Below are 21,540 nucleotides of genomic sequence, written 5' to 3'. Positions count from 1 at the left end.
CTCCACAGTGGCGGTGATAGGAACCAGGGGTTCACCACGACTACAGCACAAAGCCAGTTTACCTGCTATCCACAATCACTGTCCTACACGAGTAACACCATACTGATGGTAAAACAGTGATCAATCTGGAAAAAGAAGTTTTCTTTGGAGAATATTTTGCCTTACAACAACCTGCTTGTTTCCTTCTACCATCACGCAACTACCACGAAACCATGTCTCAGACATCAGGCAACAAACTCAACCATATCATGTAATAACTTACTGATGTGTCATAACCATGTCATGTAATAAACGTCTGGTTCCCATCACCACCAGTGTGGATAATTCTGACTGGGTAAGTTTCTCTAGAATGAAGTATTTTATGCTAAAACACCCTTATTTTGTCGAAACATTAACCGCATAATTACGCAGAACTTTCAAAAAAAAAAAAAAAAACAAACAAAAAAAAAAAACGCTGGAGTTCCCCTTTGAACTGAACTGAACACAGAACTATCAGCCAACTGGGGAATTAGACCTCCGCATTTAACTCAACCGTGCAGCGAAACACCCACATACATGCACACTAGTGAACATACACTAGGGGGCAGTGAGCACACTTGCCCCGAGCAGTGGGTAGCCCTATCCAAGGAGCCCAGGGAGCAGTTGGGGGTTAGATGCCTTACTCAAGGGCCCTTCAGTCATGGACTATTAGCCGAGGGGATCAAACCGGCAACCTCCTGGTCACAGGGCTGGTTCCCTAACCTCCAGCCAACAAATAGCCCGTGCTCTAACTGTAGGCTCACGAGTTCAGGTTACAACTAGCCAGCGCTCTTACTGCTGTTGTAGTCTGGCTGGTAGAGACTTAGTTAAACCTTAGCTTTGCATCTACGACACAAATGTAAATACTGGACCACAGTCTAATGTACCAGCCTTTTAACTCCTTATGTGAGCCACTAATACTGTGAAACAACTGTAAACAGCATTTCTAAGCTACCAAGGGTGGTTTCTCCTCTTTTGGTTGTTGATTGATGTTAATAAAAATATGGGTACAGAAAGTCCATACAGGTTGTGTTTTACTGCAGACCACATTTTGAAGCCCTTAAAGATTATAGATAAAACTCTGGCATAGCAGAATGCCAGCATGGCAGCCGTTTGAAGCACACCAGAATTTTATGCACTACATCCTCAAAAACAACCAGACTGGAACATGGCCTAAGGTTTTAAAGCTGTTGTTTTTGCAATGTTTCACTTCTTAACTCATTCACTGTTCACTAAATCCTACTTGCTATGTAGTGAACTGACTGTAGAAGATTTACCATGGAGAATTTAAACCACTCTACAACATGGTTAATGCTACTAGATGGCGATTCTGAACACAGCTAAAGTTCATCGCAAATATTACATGCATGTAATAATCTGATAACTGCAGAAAATCAGATTTAGTCAGTAATCAGATCAATGCGTTTACATGCAATTGGCTAATCAGATAAACAGGGAAACCCCAGGTTTACATCATTCAAGCAGTAATCAGACTTCTGCTTTGCAACCCGCCAATAAACTCAGACGATGACGTGACGTAAACATTATGAACTCAAACTTTGTTGCTGCGGCTTTTTTTTAACATCCTGCCACTTTGTGAAAATATGAACATACATTATCCAGAAGATGACGAAAATTTAGGTGTGTATTTGGTTTCAGCTTCGCTCAAAGTGTTTTGCTGCTCGCTTATTTCCGGTAGCGCCGTCTTTTTTCGCACATGCACAAACTGAGAAATCTGAAAGAAATCAGAGTAAGAGTCACTTGCACTGAGAAATCTGATTACTGAGCTAAAATCCAGCCTCTTTATCAGATTTCTTAGACTTCTAGACCTTCCTTACTCTGATCTAAGGAATATGCTGTTTACATGACCATTTGAATAATGAGAAAACTGCATGAATCCAATTATGATCGGATCATTGAGTGCATGTAAAACACACTCGCAGATATATTTCCACGTAAAGCACTGTATGCCTCTGTACGGTAGGCGGGTATGTGTATGTATATTATATAGCTTGCAACCCCGTCAATTTGCTGACCACCCACATTTATGGTTAATATTATTTTCCCCTGCCTCCTGGTGCAGTGATGTAGGTCCAATTTGATTTCAGCATGACTTTGATGCTTATGATTTGCATGTCGTGAACTCAACCCTGTTTGTTACCTGATATATATCATGTAATTATAAGAGTATTTTACCATGTTACTTTACTTAAGGCTGAACTCAGAATCCCAGAACAGAGTTCAGTAACATCCATGCCACATCCAGAATGGAAAACATACAATAACACAGTTCTGACATAGAAGGTTCAATTACTCGATTTATTATATACACGTTACTACATTCCCCAACATACAAACTGAAACTGGTTATTTATGGTGCCTATCGGGTTTTTATAAAGCGATAACACAGGTCATCTTTCCCAGATTAAGTTTACACCTATTTTAATGTAAACACTATAGTAACTACTTGCCTTATGTCTCCTGTCTGTACAAATGATTCTCCTCTCCTGGCTTGAGGGTTAAGAACCTTGAATAATAGGAATAAATAGGTTTAGCATGTCTTTCCACAGATCTATAGCAGGTCTATAGCACGATGGTCTCCTCTTCTTCACCCTCTTCGCCGCCATCATCATCATCATCATCATCATCTTCCTGTTGTGTGGCTTTGTAGAAACTGTGAGAACAAGTCTGCACCGCTCTCCTCACCTCTTGTTTTTCAGCTGTGTAGAGTAAGACAAGAAAATCATTCATTACATTAGAACTAAGCTTTTTCATATAACAGAGACAGTATGGACGTCCGTCAGCTCAGCACGCACAGACAATAATAAAGAGTTTTATCCCTAAAAATTTGAGAGTAAGTTTACAGGTGCAGCAAACTGGTCCATGTGCACTTACCCTGACTAGCAATGGTTTTCTACTGCTATGTTTGTGCGTGTATATATATATATATATATATATATATATATATATATATATATATATATGCAAACTTTATATTTACTGTATCAAACTGCAACACTGACGTATGAGGCTTGGGCCTAACATGTTAGCTTGTGGTTAGAGCATTAGATTGGGACATCAAGGTCATATATACAAGCTTTACATTTTTAAGCAAAGATTAAAATTTTCATTTGACATTTTTTCCAGATATTTTTTTTTCAGACAATTGCTATTTATTTGCTGACTTTAGTACATTGGAAAAAGATGCATGAAATAAGCGTAAAAACTATGAAGGCTATAACTTCTGCACAGGGCATTGTTTTTCCACCACTGTATGTTAAATTCTGCAAATAAACAATAACTGTGCGTTCAAAATGAGCAGCATTGAGTTCGCTGTAGAGGAGGTGAACTTCTTTTCACATAGGAAAGCAACAAAATACATGGCTATACAACTGCAATCAACTGTATACAGATCTTTTCTTTCAAATATTGTACTATTATGACGCTGAATAATATAATTAAACAAAAATGCAAACATTGAGACGTTGATTTTTGAGCCTTTGCACCCTATTTATTACTTATCAACTCGCCAAAGTAATAAACATTATAATCAAAGCTCTTTCACCGTTTGTAAATCTTCCAGGATCTTTTTATAAAGTTGCGTTTTATGGTACTTTAAATGAAATATGACAAAAATGCAATGTCACAATATTTATTTTTTCTGACTTCTGACAGATTAAATATTTGCAAATTTTAAAAACACTATGAATCCAATAATTTGCCTTTTAATTTAATAATTTGTTCAATGTTTCACACACTAAGCTGGACTTAATCCAATTAAACAAGAGTAAAGATGCCCTCTTTGTATTAAACATGCAGATGGTACAGATAATATCCACATTGTGACGTACTGTGGTACAATTTATCAATTTACAATTTTATTTATGGGTGGTTGGTTAGTGTAGCGGTTAACACCTCTGCCTTCTACGCTGTAGACTGGGGTTCAATCCCCCACCTGGGCAAACACTCTACACTATACCAATAAGAGTCCTTGGGCAAGACTCCTAACACCATCTCCGCCTACCTGTGTAAAATAGTCAAACTGTAAGTCGCTCTAGATAAGAGCGTCAGCCAAATGCTGTAAATGTAAAATTTATCACTATGTTTACAGTCATATTGCCCAGCCCTACTTCAAATGCTATTGCGTAGCAGTGGAGTACTGTCCACTGTTCTCCATTACCTTTCTTTCTTATTTTACCCTAAAAACACTCACAACCCTATAAAGCAACTGACTCAGCATGACTGACTGACAGTGAGATGAAGAGAAAACCTTACCCCCAGTCTTACAGTGCGGCAGCATTCGGTACAGCTGTTGTCGATCGTATCGAACAAGAAACTTCTGACATGTTTTAATGGTTCCTGTGGAATCAGGCAGTGAGAGAAAACAGTTTGATTAAAATCTGATTTGACCCAGTTAACTAAATTAGGAGGACACTATGCCATGCATTTAATGGTTTATTACAGGCCAGTTTCCCAGAACCAGATTATCCTAGGCCAAGCTTATAAAGGATGTCCAATGGCACCGCATCAGATATTTTGTTCATATTTTGGTCAATAATGTATTAAAATACATTCAAGGTGGAGAAACATAAGCCGGGCAAAATAGCTCACAAAGAAAACGCTGACGTATTTTACCATCATCGACATTACATATAACTCCAATAACTCGCCGGTTCGATCCCCAGCGCCAACGCTACATGACAGGTGTCCTTGAGCAAGACACCTAACCCCCACTTGTTGGCAAGTGTGCCCTAATCTGGAAACACTTTCTATAAACTGTAAACCGTTTTACACTCCTAGGGAGTTTACATTTATCATCCTCACAGGAGTCTATACTGCACCCCAGGCGTGCGTGCAGGAGGCGGATCTCGCAGACCAGATCACCAGCGCAGAGCTCAAACACACAGACTCCGTTTTTATCATTTTAGGGGACTTCAACAGAGCACAACTTACCAGCGAACTGCCTAAATACAGACAGCATGTTACTTGCCCCACCAGGGACAGTAACATTTTAGACCACTGCTACACTGTGGTCAAGGGGAACTATCGCTCTGTTCCCCGTGCTGCTCTGGGCCTCTCCGATCACTCGCTAATCCACCTCCTTCCAACCTATAGGCAGAAGCTCAAGTGTGCCAAAGCTGTAGTCAGCTCTGTGAAGAGGTGGACCAATGAGGCTAAAGAAAGGCTTCAGGACTGTATGGAATTAACAGATCAACAGATCAGAATTAACAGATCAAGCATACTGTGACATCCTATATCAGCTTTTGTGAAGACACCTGGGATCCCACCAGGACTCGCATAAAATAACAACGACAGGCCCTGGTTTAATGCCAGACAAATAGTTGTGCTGGTCTGAGAAAGCAGCGTACAGGACTGGAGATCGGGCTCTGTACAATCAGGCTAGGAACACAAAGAAATCAGAGCTGCAAAAAAGAGCTATTCAAACAAGCTGAGTAGTATCGTGTCCACAAATGAGCCATCAATCGTCTGGAAGTGCCTGGAGAACATCATCAGCTACAAAAGGACACCCCCCCCGACAATGGGTGACCATCAACTGGCTGATGAGCTTAACACCTTTTACTGCAGGTTTGAAAAGCCCAGCTCATAGCCATTCAGCACAGATTCACACCTTCCTGTCACTCAACCATCCAGTCAGCCTGCTCTGAAGATCTGCGAAAAGGACGTGCAACGACTCTTCAGGAGACAAAAAGTGAGAACCAGGACCAGATGGTGTTTCACCCTCCTGTCTGAGGGTCTGCGCTGACCAGCTCACACCAGTCTTTACAGCACTCTGGAGAAAGCAACCATCACAGGATTGAATGACTACAGACCCGTTGCATTGACCTCTATAGTCATGAAATCCTTTGAGAGACTGGTGCTCTCCCATCTGAAGAACATCACAGATCCTCTGCTAGACCCCCTGCAGTTAACATACTGAGCAAGCAGGTCCGTGGACGACACAGTGAACATGGGACTCCTGTTTATTCTCCAACATCTTGAACACCCAGGAACATATGCACTGTGTGCTCCCGTAACCAAAACCAAATTCCTCGTATGTGTAGTCTACGGTGCCAATAAGGCTTGATTCTGATTAAAAAGTGTCAATTAACTAAAATGGCTATATTTGTGTTGTAGACACAGTGACCCCTGGTTCCGATCAGCACCACTGTAAAGAAATCTGCGCCAGTGAGTTTGACTGCAATGAACCATTTCACAGAAATGATGAACAATCTAGAGTGTACACAAATTATAGGCTAGTGAAAGTAAAATATTTAAGCAACAGAACACAAGAGGGAGTGCGTTATCGCGGAATACCATCACGGCTGTGATTTGGCCGCCGTAGATCACCACAGCTGCGATGTTATAGCGATAACTCACTCCTCCAGTGTTCTACTGCTTTAATACAGCAGTTAAATAAATACAGTAATACATTATGAACTTAAATATGGCTTAATGTTCAGTTCCTTCTACCAAATTAAAGTTCCTTAACAAGCAGCTTGTTGCTACGTCAGGGTGACAAACTCCGCCCACTCGCTGCTCAGCCGGCAGTTCATTCTCCAGCTCCACACAGATGAACTGACAGTTTGGGAATTTAGTGTCGTCTCATCTTCAGAGCCGGACCAAATCGGCTGTCGGTCAAATGTGATCTTAAAACTGTCCGTTTTCTGTTTGTGGCAAAGTCAGAAGTAAAAACGTTCAAATGGCTCAAGCGTCTCCTACAGCTGTCAAAGTCGTTGCTTAGCAACAGAGTGATAGTGTTTGTGGAAAAACCTGTGATGTTTTAGCGAAACAGCACAATTAGAACACTTTTCAACCAATCAGCTCGCGTGGCTGGAACTAATCGTTGCATGCGCACAGACAGACAGACAGACAGACAGACAGACAGACAGACAGACAGACAGACAGACAGACAGACAGACAGACAGACAGACAGACAGACAGACTTCTAACTGCACCATTATAACCTAAAAACACCGAAACCAAATGAAAAATACAAAATTTCACAAAAGCCTGGTAAAACTAACTAGAATTGTATTTCTAGAAAAGACAGATACGGTTCCTGTCAACACCACTGTAAAGAAAATCTGAATCAAACCACACTCATAACTTTATTCATATCGTAACGACTGAAATATACACACTATGGTTTCACACATCACTATCATAGTGAACACACCACAGAGACCTATATCTTATCCTACCTCTAATTAATGTGCAGTATCTGCTGCTGACAGAATGGTACAAGTGCAATACATACACACGTTCTGTACAATATCTAATTATTACTGTGCAATCTCTACAATATCCAGTCATTACCTGCTCGGAAATGTGCAATATCCTTACAACTGCATGTGTAAACTGTAAATTTGTATAGTTTCTTAATCCTATTTTTATTTTCTATATTTTTCTGCTAACGAACGCCTTTGTTTATTTCTATAGTAAATCTTATACTTTGTATTTTTGTATGATGCACATCTTTGTCTACTTACTGCGTATTCTGCTGGAACAATGCAAATTTCCCCCAGTGGGGTGATAAAAGTCTCTTATCTTACAGAGAGCCTCTTACCTCCAACATATATACAGTTGAAGAAGCAGGGCACTTTTCTGCCTTGGGGCCCTATGCTGTTAATGAAGGGAAGGGCAGACCAGAGGAGCTGATAGAAGGCTTTCCGGAACCGCAGCATGACCACCCCGGTGTAGGCATTCAGGTACGTCACTGAAATGACAAAACAGCAGCTCTGAAACTTTTAGGAGCGTTCCTTCAGGTTCTGTCATTTTTTAAACACGAGTTACACCAGAACACAAAGTTCTTAACATCAACTACTGGATTTGCACAGCGAGTCAAAGTAAGTAGGTTTGACTTCTTATTCTCCAGGGTATATTTTGGCTTGTCCGTCTGAATTTACGTGACCAAATCATAAGGCAAATTATTCAGTAACTGCATGAAATAAATAATAAAAGTAATTTTTATTTGACTATGTTTTTGTAAAAGCTCATCTCAAATAAACAGAACATGTGTTTTATGATCTAGACACATCACCATATGCTTACAATCTACAGCTGAAAGCCAAAAATCTCTGGACAGCTCTGGATTTCCTACTATGACAGGCTAGTGAAAGGGGGAAAAGTGCTTTGTTGAGGACTGTACTTCACTTTTTGCCTCTTTGTTCTACTTTAATCTTTCATATTTAGTTCCTAATCCTCTTTTTTGGGGGTTTAATTTCATTCTGCTGTGTTGGTTAATTCCAGCGCAACATCACTGCTGCTCACACCTCCCACAGTGGAGCTTTAGCACTTTATATTAGACCAAAAAGGTCCCCGAAACAGAAGAGCCTAGCCCACACACTTAAAGATGGTTCTTCAAGGGTTCTTTACTCGGTTCTTAAGTCAGTGGTCTACCTACAGCCATGAGTTCTATATAGAGCCATTTTATGCTGCAGTGCTTCTCTGCATGGTGAACAGGCTCTTTGGATGGACGGAAAATGTGTTGTATGTGATTCTATGCAGAACCTTTCAGACAATGGTCCTATTTAGCACCCAAAAGAGTTGTGCTATTGTTAAGATGTCTAGCCTTTAACAAAAGCAGAACCCCTCATGGACCACGTTCAAAAACTTTCTATATAGAACCACACACACCTCATCCTCCATCAAGCTGAAGAACCAAAAAGGGTTCTGCTATTGTTGCTTTTGTTACAATGTCAAGCTTGTAAGAATAGCAGAACCCCTTTTGGTGCAGAACCATTTTCAAAAAGGTTCTAAATAACAGAACCATTCCCTTTACTAAAGAACACTTGAAGAACCATCTTTAGGTGAGAGATGCTGGATATACCAAGATGTTGTAGGAGGAATGTTTGGACCTGAAACCTTGCTCCGTTGGGGGTTCGGACCTGAAACCTTGCTCCGTTGGGGGTTCGGACCTGAAACCTTGCTCCGTTGGGGGTTCGGACCTGAAACCTTGCTCCGTTGGGGGTTCGGACCTGAAACCTTGCTCCGTTGGGGGTTCGGACCTGAAACTTTGCTCCGATGGGGGTTCGGACCTGAAACTTTGCTCCGTTGGGGGTTCGGACCTGAAACTTTGCTCCGTTGGGGGTTCGGACCTGAAACCTTGCTCCGTTGGGGGTTCGGACCTGAAACCTTGCTCCGTTGGGGGTTCGGACCTGAAACCTTGCTCCGTTGGGGGTTCGGACCTGAAACCTTGCTCCGTTGGGGGTTCGGACCTGAAACCTTGCTCCGTTGGGGGTTCGGACCTGAAACCTTGCTCCGTTGGGGGTTCGGACCTGAAACCTTGCTCCATTGGGGGTTCGGACCTGAAACTTTGCTCCGTTGGGGGTTCGGACCTGAAACCTTGCTCCGTTGGGGGTTCGGACCTGAAACCTTGCTCCGTTGGGGTTTCGGACCTGAAACCTTGCTCCGTTGGGGTTTCGGACCTGAAACCTTGCTCCGTTGGGGGTTCGGACCTGAAACCTTGCTCCGTTGGGGGTTCGGACCTGAAACCTTGCTCCGTTGGGGGTTCGGACCTGAAACCTTGCTCCGTTGGGGTTTTGGACCTGAAACCTTGCTCCGTTGGGGTTTCGGACCTGAAACCTTGCTCTGTTGGGGTTTCGGGCCTGAAACTTTGCTCTGTTGGGGTTTCGGGCCTGAAACTTTGCTCTGTTGGGGTTTCGGGCCTGAAACTTTGCTCTGTTGGGGTTTCGGGCCTGAAACCTTGCTCTGTTGGGGTTTCGGACCTGAAACTTTGCTCTGTTGGGGTTTCGGGCCTGAAACCTTGCTCTGTTGGGGTTTCGGGCCTGAAACTTTGCTCTGTTGGGGTTTCGGACCTGAAACTTTGCTCTGTTGGGGTTTTGGGCCTGAAACTTTGCTCTGTTGGGGTTTCGGGCCTGAAACTTTGCTCTGTTGGGGTTTCGGACCTGAAACTTTGCTCTGTTGGGGGTTTTGGACCTGAAACTTTGCATTGTTGGGAGTTTTTAAACTCTGACTTCTTTCTAAGTCAGTATTTCACTATAAGTGTAACACTTGGAGGTGGTTTAAGGTTCCTCTACTCACTCCTGAAGGCTCGCCACATTAAGAACAGCCTTAGCCTCATCCTGTCTGACTGAATCCCCTTGAGGCAGACCTGCTAGGCCTAGTTTGAGGTGTGTGGGGGGCGATGTGATGCAGGGCTGACCTTTGCTGCCTATGCTGAACAGGGCTGCTCCGTATTCTCCATGAGCTTTGGCCACTGCCGATTTAACCGCTTGGAAAATGGCCTTTTCCTCCAAAAGCTGGAGCTTGCTTCTCTGCGAAACGCACACCTCGCACAGCAAATACCTACAAACATACACACAGGCACCGCATCCGTCTAAAAACGATACAAAACACGGAAAGAAGAGCTTATTTGTTCTTACACACCTCGCTTTCAGCCGCACCATCCTGCCCTCATGCGTGCAGCGACTGTTCCGCTTCCCTTCCGTGTGGGGCTGTTAGCCAATCACAAACCGCGGCTGCTCTGAAGGGGCGGGGCTTCAGCTGCCCCAGATGAGACGGCTCAAAAACACGAAGCTCGCCAAACAAACAAACAAACAAACAAAAGGTTTTTTCGCGTTTCAATATTGCACAACCCCCGACAATTACATCGTTTACTTAAATGATTCAAAGTAAGGTTTATTCGACCCGGAGCGAATGCATCCCTCGTGTCCTTCTTCACTTTGTCCAAGAGGTGGCGCTATAAGAACAGCCATAGAGTCAAATGCACCTTCAGACCACGTGTAGGATTTTTTTTTAATCCTGTAGTTAGTCAGTGCACAAAACACAAGTCATATACCGCCAACAGAACATTCAAAGTCAGATGAAGAGGGGGAAAATAAATAAATAAATAAATAAATAAATAAAAGGCAGCTAAATGAGGGACTTTATTGATCAACAATAGTTTTAGTGTGTCACACTTTTCAGAGACATATAGAAAATATCTGTATCCCACATATACAGTTGGAGAATCACCTGAGTATGGAGCCCTGCCGGTGACATCCTGTATAAATCAAAATAATGCGTGGCCACAATTTAGTAAGGCCTGGGAATGAGATGATTGAGTCGTGGCCACGACTTAGTAAGGCTTGGGAATGAAATCGTGGCTTACTAAGCCGTGGCCTCGCATTAGGATCTCGTTCCCGAGCTTCACTAAGTCATGGCCACGACTTCATCATCTCATTCCCATGCCTTACTAAGTTGTGGCCATGCATTATTTTTATCTATACAGGATGTCACCAGCGGGGCTCCGTACCTGAGTATATCAGTGCTTGTGTGTAAAGTATTTGAGACCAAAATATTTGTTAGAAATTCAGTATTTCCACTTGATGTCCAAGGACCAAGTGCAGAGCGCAATAGATTCTCTTCATCACAATCATACAACTATAATATACAACAAATCGCTGTGTTCGGATCAAAACCTCATATCTCCAAAACGGGACCTTTACAGGAGAAGGAAAAAAACTACTCAACTTTTAATGTAACCAGACTTTTTTCCAGCTAATTATGGGTAATTTCTGTGGATCCACTCATCGTGAAATGTACACATATGATGTAGAACCATAGATACTTCTTTCAAATTATGTCAAAAACTGAAAAATGACAAAAATGGAGATACGAGGTTTTATTGTTTCACAGCAGTGAAATATAACTGCACATTAAAAAGCAACTAATTAATCCTTAAGTATGAACACAGATACAGTCCTTCTACTTTTACTGACGTCATGTACTGATGTACAGAAATTTGAAGTTGAAATTATATGAAGGCCTTTTAACTTGAGTGTAGTGTGCAGCTCTCTGTGTTGTAAACAGTCCCAAAAAAGACTTACATTTACAGTGTTTAGCAGACGCTCTTATCCAGAGCGACTTACCAGAAGAGCTCTGTCTGTCTAGAGAAAGTCTCTCTGCTAGTTACCAGTAGGTTAGAGAGAAAGACGGTCCTGAGCTCAGATACTGCTAGAAACTAAAGTCACTGTAGATACAGAGAGAAAAGGAGCAGAGTGGAACACAGAACAGCGCAATACAACACACTACAACACACTACAACACAATACAACACACTACAACACAACACACTACAACACACTACACTACAACACACTACAACACACTACAATACACTACACTACCATGCACTACACTACACTACACTACACAACAATATAATACACTACAATACAATACAATAAACTACAATACACAGTGCAATACATTAAAATACATTACAATACATTATAATACAATACAGTAATACAATAAACTACCATATACAGTTCAGTACAATAAAATACATTGCAATACATTACAATAAAATACAATACAATAAACAACAATACAATACAGTAATACAATGAACTACAATACAATACAATAAACTACAATACACAGTGCAGCACAATATATTGACTCACTGTTCCTGGGCAAAAAAGGAGGTTAGATTATAAACTCATGCACATTTCAAAGCCAGTTAACAGTTAAATCAGCTTTAGTGTCACTGCCCCTTGCCTGGGTTTGTTTAGTAGCGCTGTACAATATTTAAAATACAGTGATATTAAAGCATCGACTGAGCTGTATTAAGAATTTCAGTTCCGCTTTAATCAGATGAGAACGTCCTGAGGTGAACACAGCATAGTGGTTGTGTATTGCAGTCAATAAGTTGTGAGGTGTGTTTAGGGCTTCCCATATTGAAAAAAACAAATATATGTAAAGTGTATTGTTATAGACTATCTATTACATTTGAAAATGCTTGAAAATGGCCCAGAAAATGTTTCTGTGGGTTCAGCGTACTTCAATGTTTGGACTATATATTTGAAAACCATATGTTTGACATATATCTCACAAGGTTTTTCTCAATATGGGTTTGTCATTTGGTGCAAATGTCCTATGGAACAAGTGTCTTGTCTTCGAAATGGCCTAGGAAGTGGGTGTGTCCCATCCCTGATAACAAAACGATAGCGGCTCACTGTCGCGCCACTGATGGCAAAGCTGGTGGTACCCTGGTGTTTTGCTCAGCCTTTTCTGGGTGGGCCAACGGTGGTCCACTTATTTTGGTCATTTATTTTGCTCACAGTCCAATTTACTGATTTTTCCTTCCCGCCTTTCTTCAGTTATACTTTGTAAATTAGTTCATTAAGTCGTTTTAGTCCCAGCTCAGTTTCAGACATTTTGCTCTAAAAAATCATTTTATTTCAGGCCTAGTCATTAATATCTTTTCCTCTCAGTTGTTTATAATATCAGTCTTAGTTTGTTTTCCACAATAAAAGTCACTGTGTGCATTTAAAATCTGTTGGAGGGGATTAAAAATGATTTAGTATGCAGGACAGTAATCTGGGTGGTCTGAAGGTGGCCCAGCAGTTGCAAGCAGTCAGTGGGGTGCTGACCTTATCAAGCCAGCAGACTGACATATGCTTGCTATCTGGGATAGTGGGTGTGCTTATAGTGTCCTGTCATCGGCGTAACATGTCCCAAATTTTACTGTTACTTTAATGCACTTTCCACTAAGTCAAGTGTGTCCTATCTTTCTCAAATCTGCACAAACTAAAGAAAGACGGCATCAAAGCAGTAGATAGCAAAAGGTTTAATGCACGGATGACATTTTAACACAGTATATCAGAGACCTGATCGTGCCTGAAACTGCCAGCTGTCCCACAGATACTCAGTACATATCTCCACACCTGCAGTCTTAACCAGTGCTTGTGTCCTTTATCTAAGTTTGAAAGTGCACGTGTGCCCCAGTGTGGACTGTGGGACAGACCGTGTGTCCTGTAGAGCAGCGCTTCTCACTTCTGGTCCTGGCGGCCCACTACCCTGCATTTTTAGCCTTTTCCCTGCTCCCGACATTCCTGATCCAACTAATCAGCTCTTTACCAGCCTATTATTGAGCTAAAGCAGGAAAAGCACCACAAAGCACAGGGAAGCAGGCCTCCAGGACCCAGGAAAAACAGCCGTAGTGGACGTTTCTTGCAGTGTAACTGTGTTACGGTTGACTGGGGGTGACGGGGATAACCATGAGAAAGACTTAATGTCAGGGGGATGTAGACGTATCAGGGTGGGAACAGAGTGGGACGTCTGAAACAACTCAACCATCAACACTATCCAGTCGACAAGCATGTGGATGTTCATTTACGGCATTTTGCTGACACTCTTATCCAGAGTGACTTACAATTTGATCATTTTACACAGGGAGGCCAAGGTGGTGTTAGGAGTCTTGCCCAAGGACCCTTATTGGTATAGTGTAGGGTGCTCACCCTGGTGGGGGGATTGAACCCCAGTCTACAGCATAGAAGGCAGAGGTGTTAACCACCACACCATGGCAAGCAGTCTACATGAGTCAGGCATGAGATTTGCGTGTTTCCATGACAGCGCTCTGTTTTTGCTCTTGTGCAGACTGAAAAAAATGTAAGAAATCAGAGTGAAGGTGCACATACGCCGAAAAACCCCATTACTGAGCTAAAATCTGGGTCTTTTTATAAGATTTCCTAAAGGTGCTGCATGTAAGATTTAGTGGCATCTAGTGGTGAGGCTCCAGATTGCAACCAACTGAATACCCCTCCCTCACCCCTCCCTTTCCAAGCATGTAGCAGTTTTCTTCCATTGCCCGTATCGATTTTGTTGTGCTTCTTCATGTTTTCGCTTCCTTAACGACAAGGATTCGCCCTCCTTTCCTTTTTCTGGTGCTGGATAATAAGTTTGATCCGCATTTGGTCAAAATTTGGGTCCTCAAACTTCTCACAACACAAAATGGTCAGCCAGCACCGGCAGCAGCCACAGATTCTTCTTCTTTCTGCATCTTCCAACTGGTGCTACAGTGCCAACAAACTCAAGCTGCCACTTCAACATAAGATCCTCAACGTCCTCTGCTGGAAGAGGACCCACTCCCTTTGTCGACATAAGGGGCTCATTCTAGGCTAACAAAAAAACGAAGTTACAGGTGATTACACATTAATATAAACATGGTTTAGTAAACTGTAATCCATTTCTGCTAAAAGATCCCCCCTAAATTTTACACACTGCACCTTTAATCTGATGTCTAGGCCTTAATTGATCTACAAAATCAGAGTATGCTGCGTACATGACCGCTTAAATAATCAGATACCCCCAGAAATCTGATAACCAGTGGATTATTGAGTGCATGTGTACACACTAATCACTTAAAGCTGCCTTTTCTCGCCACCTGGTGCACGGTGACGTCATCAAAATTTAGAAGACGTTTTAGAGGTGGGGCAAAAGTCACGGCAATTCATTCAAACATTACGGGAAAGCATTTATAGCCTTTCAGATGACAGGAAAAGATGATCGTTTGCTAAATCCGACCAGGACACATGAACTAACTTCAGACTGACTTCAAAGAGAACGGGCCTGGCAGTGGGCGTGTCTTGTACAGTCCCGCCCCAGTGGGCTTGTACAGGCGCGTGTTGGGAGAAGCGGGCATGCTTTGGATTGAGAGGTCTCGCGATGGGCGTGTGCTGCAGTAGGCGTGTCTCGCTGGTCTCGCGGAGTGCAGAGCGCACAGTTTACACACGCACAAGCGCACGCGCGCGCACAGACACACGCGCTCTTTGGTCATGGCAGTGTGAGCGCGAGAGTCGCTGGACCGCTGTCTGTAGCTCGCGCGCGCTCCGGGGGAACGTCTGCGGCTTCGTCTGGACGCAAAATGTGGATTTACAGGAATATCATCACGTGCGCGTGCGTGCTCGCGCTCGCCGAGCATGCTGTCGCCATCAGTAAGGTAGGACGCTGCGCTTTGCGCTGTTTTCCTCAGCGTTTGTCCGAAAAAAGGGGTTTACCGACCATTAGAACCATTAGAACCTGATGGTTTAGCTCTCTAGAGGGGAATGGGCTTAAAGGTGAGCATCAGAGACCACTAGTCTTCCTGTAGGACTCCTTTAGATCCCTATAGGAAAGCGTCTCAGTGGAATCAGTCCCAGAACACCTGCTGAACCGTTCGCATCCTTTACACTGTGATAAACCCATCAGCCGCATACCATCACTGACCACTGACACCACCAGGAACCACTAGAAGCTTTTCATGGTAACCCATTTCTTCAGTTTTGTGGTTACCTGATGCAAACATATCGGACAAAACTTTACAGGAGAAGGAAAAAAATCCTGCTTTAGTTTTAATGGAAGTCAATGGAAAAACTGCTTTACCTTTAATGCAAGTCAATGGAAAAAAATCAGCTTTACTTTTAATGCAAGTCAATGGAAAAAACTGCTTTACTTTTAATGGAAGTCAATGGAAAAACTGCTTTACCTTTAATGCAAGTCAATGGAAAAACCTACTTTACTTTTAATGCAAGTCAATGGAAAAAACTGCTTTACTTTTAATGTAAGTCAATGGAAAAAACTGCTTTACCTTTAATGCAAGTCAATGGAAAAAATCAGCTTTACTTTTAATGCAAGTCAATGGAAAAAACTGCTTTACTTTTAATGTAAGTCAATGGAAAAAACTGCTTTACTTTTAATGCAAGTCAATGGAAAAAGTCTGCTTTACTTTTAATGTAAGTCAGTTGAAAAATCAGCTTTACTTTTAATGCAGGTCAATGGAAAAAATCAGCTTTACTTTTAATGCAAGTCAATGGAAAAAATCAGCTTTACTTTTAATGCAAGTCAATGGAAAAAATCAGCCTTACTTTTAATGTAAGTCAATGGAAGAAACTGCTGTACTTTTAATGTAAGTCAATGGAAAAAATCCTGCTTTACTTTTTATGCAAGTCAATGGAAAAAACTGCTTTACTTTTAATGCAAGTCAATGGGAAAAAAAACGTCTTTACTTTGAATGTAAGTCAATGGAATAAAAACCTACTTTACTTTTAATGTACGTCAAAGGAATAAAAACCTGCTTTACTTTTAATGTAAGTCAATGGAATAAAAACCTGCTTTACTTTTAATGTAAGTCAATGGAATAAAAACCTGCTTTACTTTTAATGCAAGTCAATGGAAAAAAAAACTTCTTTACTTTTAATGTAAGTCAATGGAATAAAAACCTGCTTTACTTTTAATGTAAGTCAATGGAATAAAAACATGCTTTACTTTTAATGTAAGTCAAAGGAAAAAACGCTGCTTTACTTTTAATGCAAGTCAATGGAAAAAAAACCTTCTTTACTTTGAATATAAGTCAATGGAATAAAAAACGACCTTGCTTTTAATGTAAGTCAATGGAAAAATCCCTGCTTTACTTTTAATGCAAGTCAATGGAACCAGACATCTTTCCCAGTCATTTTGGGGCATTTCTGTTGGGCCATTCCTCTTGGAATTAACTTATAATGTAAAGGGCAACAAGCATTTTTCAAATTATGTCAAAAACGAAAAAAATGACAAAAATGGAGATGCGAGGTTTTGTTCCAACAGCAGCGACATGCATCAGTATAGTGTGATAGTTTTTATTGCCCTGTGAGCTTAGTGACCAGATTCGGTGACTTGGTCGTGCTACTGATCATAACCACCTTCATAACCTATTTTGGCTCAGACAGTGACCATTGCGTATCTGCACGGGATGTGGGCAGACATGCAGCCTGAAAACTCCTAGTGCTCTTATGGTGTTTATTTCCTTTTTTCATGTCTCGTTTCATTAAAAGTGCACTGTGGGAGTGTGTGCCTGTGTGTAAACTGTGAAGAATTCAGGGTTTTGAAACAGCCTCGCCGGGGATTGGGAAACGCTGAGCTCACTGTCGTCTACGTTATTGAATCCCGAAAGGGTCGATTAGGATTTTCATGCTGTTGATCTTGAACACGAGCACTAAATCATTCGTAGACGTTAATGTTTTCTCTTCTCTTTGACAGATTGTGCCTGTTTTAACGAGCCCCTCCTGAGACTCTTAATCTAGTGTTGATTTCAGAGTGGTCATAGGCAGACACAGTGGGAGAGAGAGAGAGAGAGAGAGAGAGAGAGAGAGAGAGAGCTGGACAGAATAGCTTATATAGGCTTATGTGGTCTAATTGCAAGGAGGAAATCTCTCAGAAGGATCAGATGACACTCCACAAATGAGCCTTCTCACACCTTTCTTTAACCCAGACAGGCAACAGAGCCTGGCCAGCGTCTTTTCCTCCTCACATTTCCAAGCTTTAATCCATTTGAGGGACGGGAAGTGTGGATTTTTTGTCTTTGGTGTCCTTAGAGACACATTACATACCACAAAAAAGAACATTATAACAAGGATTTGGTTTCTTTGAATTACTTCTGTATTATAACATCAGACCTCAGAGACTACAGCACGCTTTCCTTTGGGATACATAGATAAGAATAAGAGACAGATAGATATTAGCATGTGTTAAAAAATCAACAAGGACTATTTGACTGCTGGTCTTAATGTTCAAGGAGCCGTAATACGCCGCCCGTTGGGTCTGAAGCTGGAGTGATGCATATGGTTTTAGTTTAGTAATCAGTGCAACCTGTTGATGACGCTTTTACACTGGGGTGTAGTTTTGGTTTCCGAAGTGGGGGGTTTTACTTCTTATCCTTTCTTTTTGTGTTTTTTATTTTTAGACTTATTTCTAAGCTGCTTCATTTTTACCGTCGAACCATTTGGCCAGTAATGCTGTAGCACTGATTGACTGGGAGAAACAGAATTGGTGTTGTGGGGCCAAGGAAATGAGAGTAGTGTAGCCATGAAAATGGGAGCAGTGGCACTGTGGGAATGTGTGAAACATGGCCATAGCAGTTGCTGTAGTGTAACCATGGAAATTGCTGTAACGGAACAATGGGAATTGCTGTAGCACAACAATGGAAATCGCTGTAGCGTAACAGTGGAAATCGCTGTAGCGTAACAGTGGAAATCGCTGTAGCGTAACAGTGGAAATTGCTGTAGCGTAACCAGGGAAATCGCTGTAGCATAACAGTGGAAATCGCTGTAGCGTAACAGTGGAAATCGCTGTAGCGTAACAGTGGAAATCGCTGTAGCGTAACAGTGGAAATCGTTGTAGCGTAACAGTGGAAATTGCTGTAGCACAACAATGGAAATCGCTGTAGCGTAACAGTGGAAATCGCTGTAGCGTAACAGTGGAAATCGCTGTAGCGTAACAGTGGAAATTGCTGTAGCGTAACCAGGGAAATCGCTGTAGCGTAACAGTGGAAATCGCTGTAGCGTAACAGTGGAAATTGCTGTAGCACAACAATGGAAATCGCTGTAGCGTAACAGTGGAAATCGCTGTAGCGTAACAGTGGAAATTGCTGTAGCACAACAATGGAAATCGCTGTAGCGTAACAGTGGAAATCGCTGTAGCGTAACAGTGGAAATCGCTGTAGCGTAACAGTGGAAATCGCTGTAGCGTAACAGTGGAAATCGTTGTAGCGTAACAGTGGAAATCGCTGTAGCGTAACAGTGGAAATCGCTGTAGCGTAACAGTGGAAATTGCTGTAGCGTAACCAGGGAAATCGCTGTAGCATAACAGTGGAAATCGCTGTAGCGTAACAGTGGAAATCGCTGTAGCGTAACAGTGGAAATCGCTGTAGCGTAACAGTGGAAATCGTTGTAGCGTAACAGTGGAAATTGCTGTAGCACAACAATGGAAATCGCTGTAGCGTAACAGTGGAAATCGCTGTAGCGTAACAGTGGAAATCGCTGTAGCGTAACAGTGGAAATTGCTGTAGCGTAACCAGGGAAATCGCTGTAGCGTAACAGTGGAAATCGCTGTAGCGTAACAGTGGAAATTGCTGTAGCACAACAATGGAAATCGCTGTAGCGTAACAGTGGAAATCGCTGTAGCGTAACAGTGGAAATCGCTGTAGCGTAACAGTGGAAATCGCTGTAGCGTAACAGTGGAAATCGTTGTAGCGTAACAGTGGAAATCGCTGTAGCGTAACAGTGGAAACCGCTGTAGCGTAACAGTGGAAATTGCTGTAGCGTAACCAGGGAAATCGCTGTAGCGTAACAGTGGAAATTGCTGTAGCGTAACCAGGGAAGTCGCTGTAGCGTAACATTGGAAATAGCTGCACACTGTAGGGTACCATGGAAGTGAGTTTAGTGTAACAGTGGAAATAGGTGTAGTGTAACCATGGAAATGAGAATTGTCACCCTAGAAGTCAGTGCCACATAACCATGGAAATGGGTGTAGTGTAACCAAGGAAGTGAGTTTAATGTAACAATGGAAATGTGTGTAGCGGAACCATGGAAATGAGAGCAGTGTCACCCTAGAAACCACAACTTCTAGTTGAATTTGACAGGAGGAGGTAGAAGGGATGCAGAGGGGATGTGGAGACAAAATCTGGATATTAAAAGGTGCAGGGATGCATGCCTGCCCAGTCCCTAATGGGAAATCTGTCTGTATTGCTGCAGCTTCTCCCGTTTATCTGATTTCATGATCTTCTGGATAAAACAGGCTTCCGTTTGCAGCCCGTTTGGAGCCAAAGTCTGATTCAGCCGGAGACAGACATCCCTCAATGAAGTCCCAGAACAGGCTTCACAACAGCCGGTGCAGAAAAGCATGACATTTACCGTGATCTTCGCTTTGATTGGGCATATTTGAGTGTGTATTGGGCTGGAAGCCCACAGGCTGTAACTGGAGGAGAGCAGCTCCTCTTGGGGTTAAAAACAATATAGTTGTGCTTACACAGCTGTGGCTCTCAGGAGCATGTCTGCCTCTCCCACACCAACACACACTCTGGCCTCTCACACACTCTCTGATTGCGTGTGTATGTATGTGCGTTCAGGAGTTTGAATGATCTTTACCCTCATTGCAATCGATAGTTATGCTGTCTGTGCCCTAATTGCGTTATCAAGTGTTACTGTGGGAAAACGCCCTGGACAACCACGCTGGAAGTCAAAAGTTTGGTGACGCATCGATTTTGACCAGGTTCACGTTCTCAGTTTGCACTGACTTAATGTGTTAAAGCCTATTCTGGTTTATTTAATGGAGAACATATATTATTACCTGTGTAAATATTAGTAATGTATCAGACCCTAGATGTGATGCCAGAGCCATCTCCCTTTGGGAGTTTAAAGCACCTTTGGAAGAAAAGATTTCCAATATGTGCTTTTAAGATTATTTTGGAAAAACAAGGCTGTCAACTCAGACAAAACCTGGTGTTTATACCAAGGAACTTGAAAAGATGGCAGAGATTTGATGGGCAGGGTATATAAACAGATGGTGTTACTGTTTTATTTGCAGAGATGTACAGGTTATTAAACCCTGGTATGTAACATTGACATAACCATGCCATAAACATGTCATACCAGATGCTCTCATGAGTTGTAGTGAGAGATTATGTTCAACTATGTTACAGTGTTATGTCACAATTACTGGTAATTTCATGACAGATGCCATAATGTTTGATGTCATGACAATATTTACATTTTTCACTTCAGCAGGAGTGTCCTTTTAATGACCTCTGCTCTGATTGGCTGACCTGTTCGCAAGGACAGACTGTCTGCAGTGACAGCACCTTATCACCTCACTGTGAGCTGCTATAGGCTAAAACTTGGTTTCCTTATGGATTGTATGAACTTAAACAAAATATATGCATAAATATTAAACGCTCTCAGTTTAAAAAAAGAGAGAAATTCAGTTCAGATAAAATGCTTT

The 21,540-nt window shown here is 42.1% G+C and overlaps 2 protein-coding genes across 2 annotated transcripts in view; one reads left to right on the top strand and one right to left on the bottom strand.

Moving 5' to 3' along the window:
• Window positions 1-2,316: 2,316 nt before the first annotated feature.
• pop5 (POP5 homolog, ribonuclease P/MRP subunit) lies at window positions 2,317-10,501 on the bottom strand. The gene is made up of 5 exons (XM_017682724.2): window positions 10,408-10,501; window positions 10,184-10,326; window positions 7,586-7,735; window positions 4,294-4,377; window positions 2,317-2,738 (listed from the first exon to the last, which is right to left on the bottom strand). The coding sequence occupies exons 1-5, from the start codon at window positions 10,425-10,427 to the stop codon at window positions 2,602-2,604; spliced, it is 534 nt and encodes a 177-aa protein (XP_017538213.1). The 5' UTR covers window positions 10,428-10,501; the 3' UTR covers window positions 2,317-2,601.
• Window positions 10,502-15,508: 5,007 nt separating this feature from the next.
• olfml2a (olfactomedin-like 2A) overlaps window positions 15,509-21,540 on the top strand; it is a 43,011-nt gene continuing 36,979 nt past the window's right edge. The window contains exon 1 of the mRNA XM_017682725.2: window positions 15,509-15,748. Coding sequence (XP_017538214.2) covers window positions 15,674-15,748 — 75 coding nt within the window. The 5' untranslated portion in view covers window positions 15,509-15,673. The remainder of the gene's footprint in view (window positions 15,749-21,540) is intronic.

This window comes from Pygocentrus nattereri, chromosome 29 (genome assembly GCF_015220715.1).
Source record: "Pygocentrus nattereri isolate fPygNat1 chromosome 29, fPygNat1.pri, whole genome shotgun sequence".
NCBI lineage: Eukaryota > Metazoa > Chordata > Actinopteri > Characiformes > Serrasalmidae > Pygocentrus > Pygocentrus nattereri.
Note: the sequence above shows the minus strand (reverse complement) of the source record. Positions and strands in the feature narration are given on the sequence as shown.

What these genes read in the sequence shown, in the direction of transcription:
- pop5 (XM_017682724.2), bottom strand. Translation starts at nt 10,427, where the DNA reads ATGGTGCGGCTGAAAGCGAG. An exon ending in GTTCAGCATAGGCAGCAAAG is followed by an intron (nt 7,736 to 10,183) that starts GTCAGCCCTGCA and finishes TTGTCATTTCAG; the next exon opens with TGACGTACCTGAATGCCTAC. An exon ending in GCCGCACTGTAAGACTGGGG is followed by an intron (nt 2,739 to 4,293) that starts GTAAGGTTTTCT and finishes TACTCTACACAG; the next exon opens with CTGAAAAACAAGAGGTGAGG.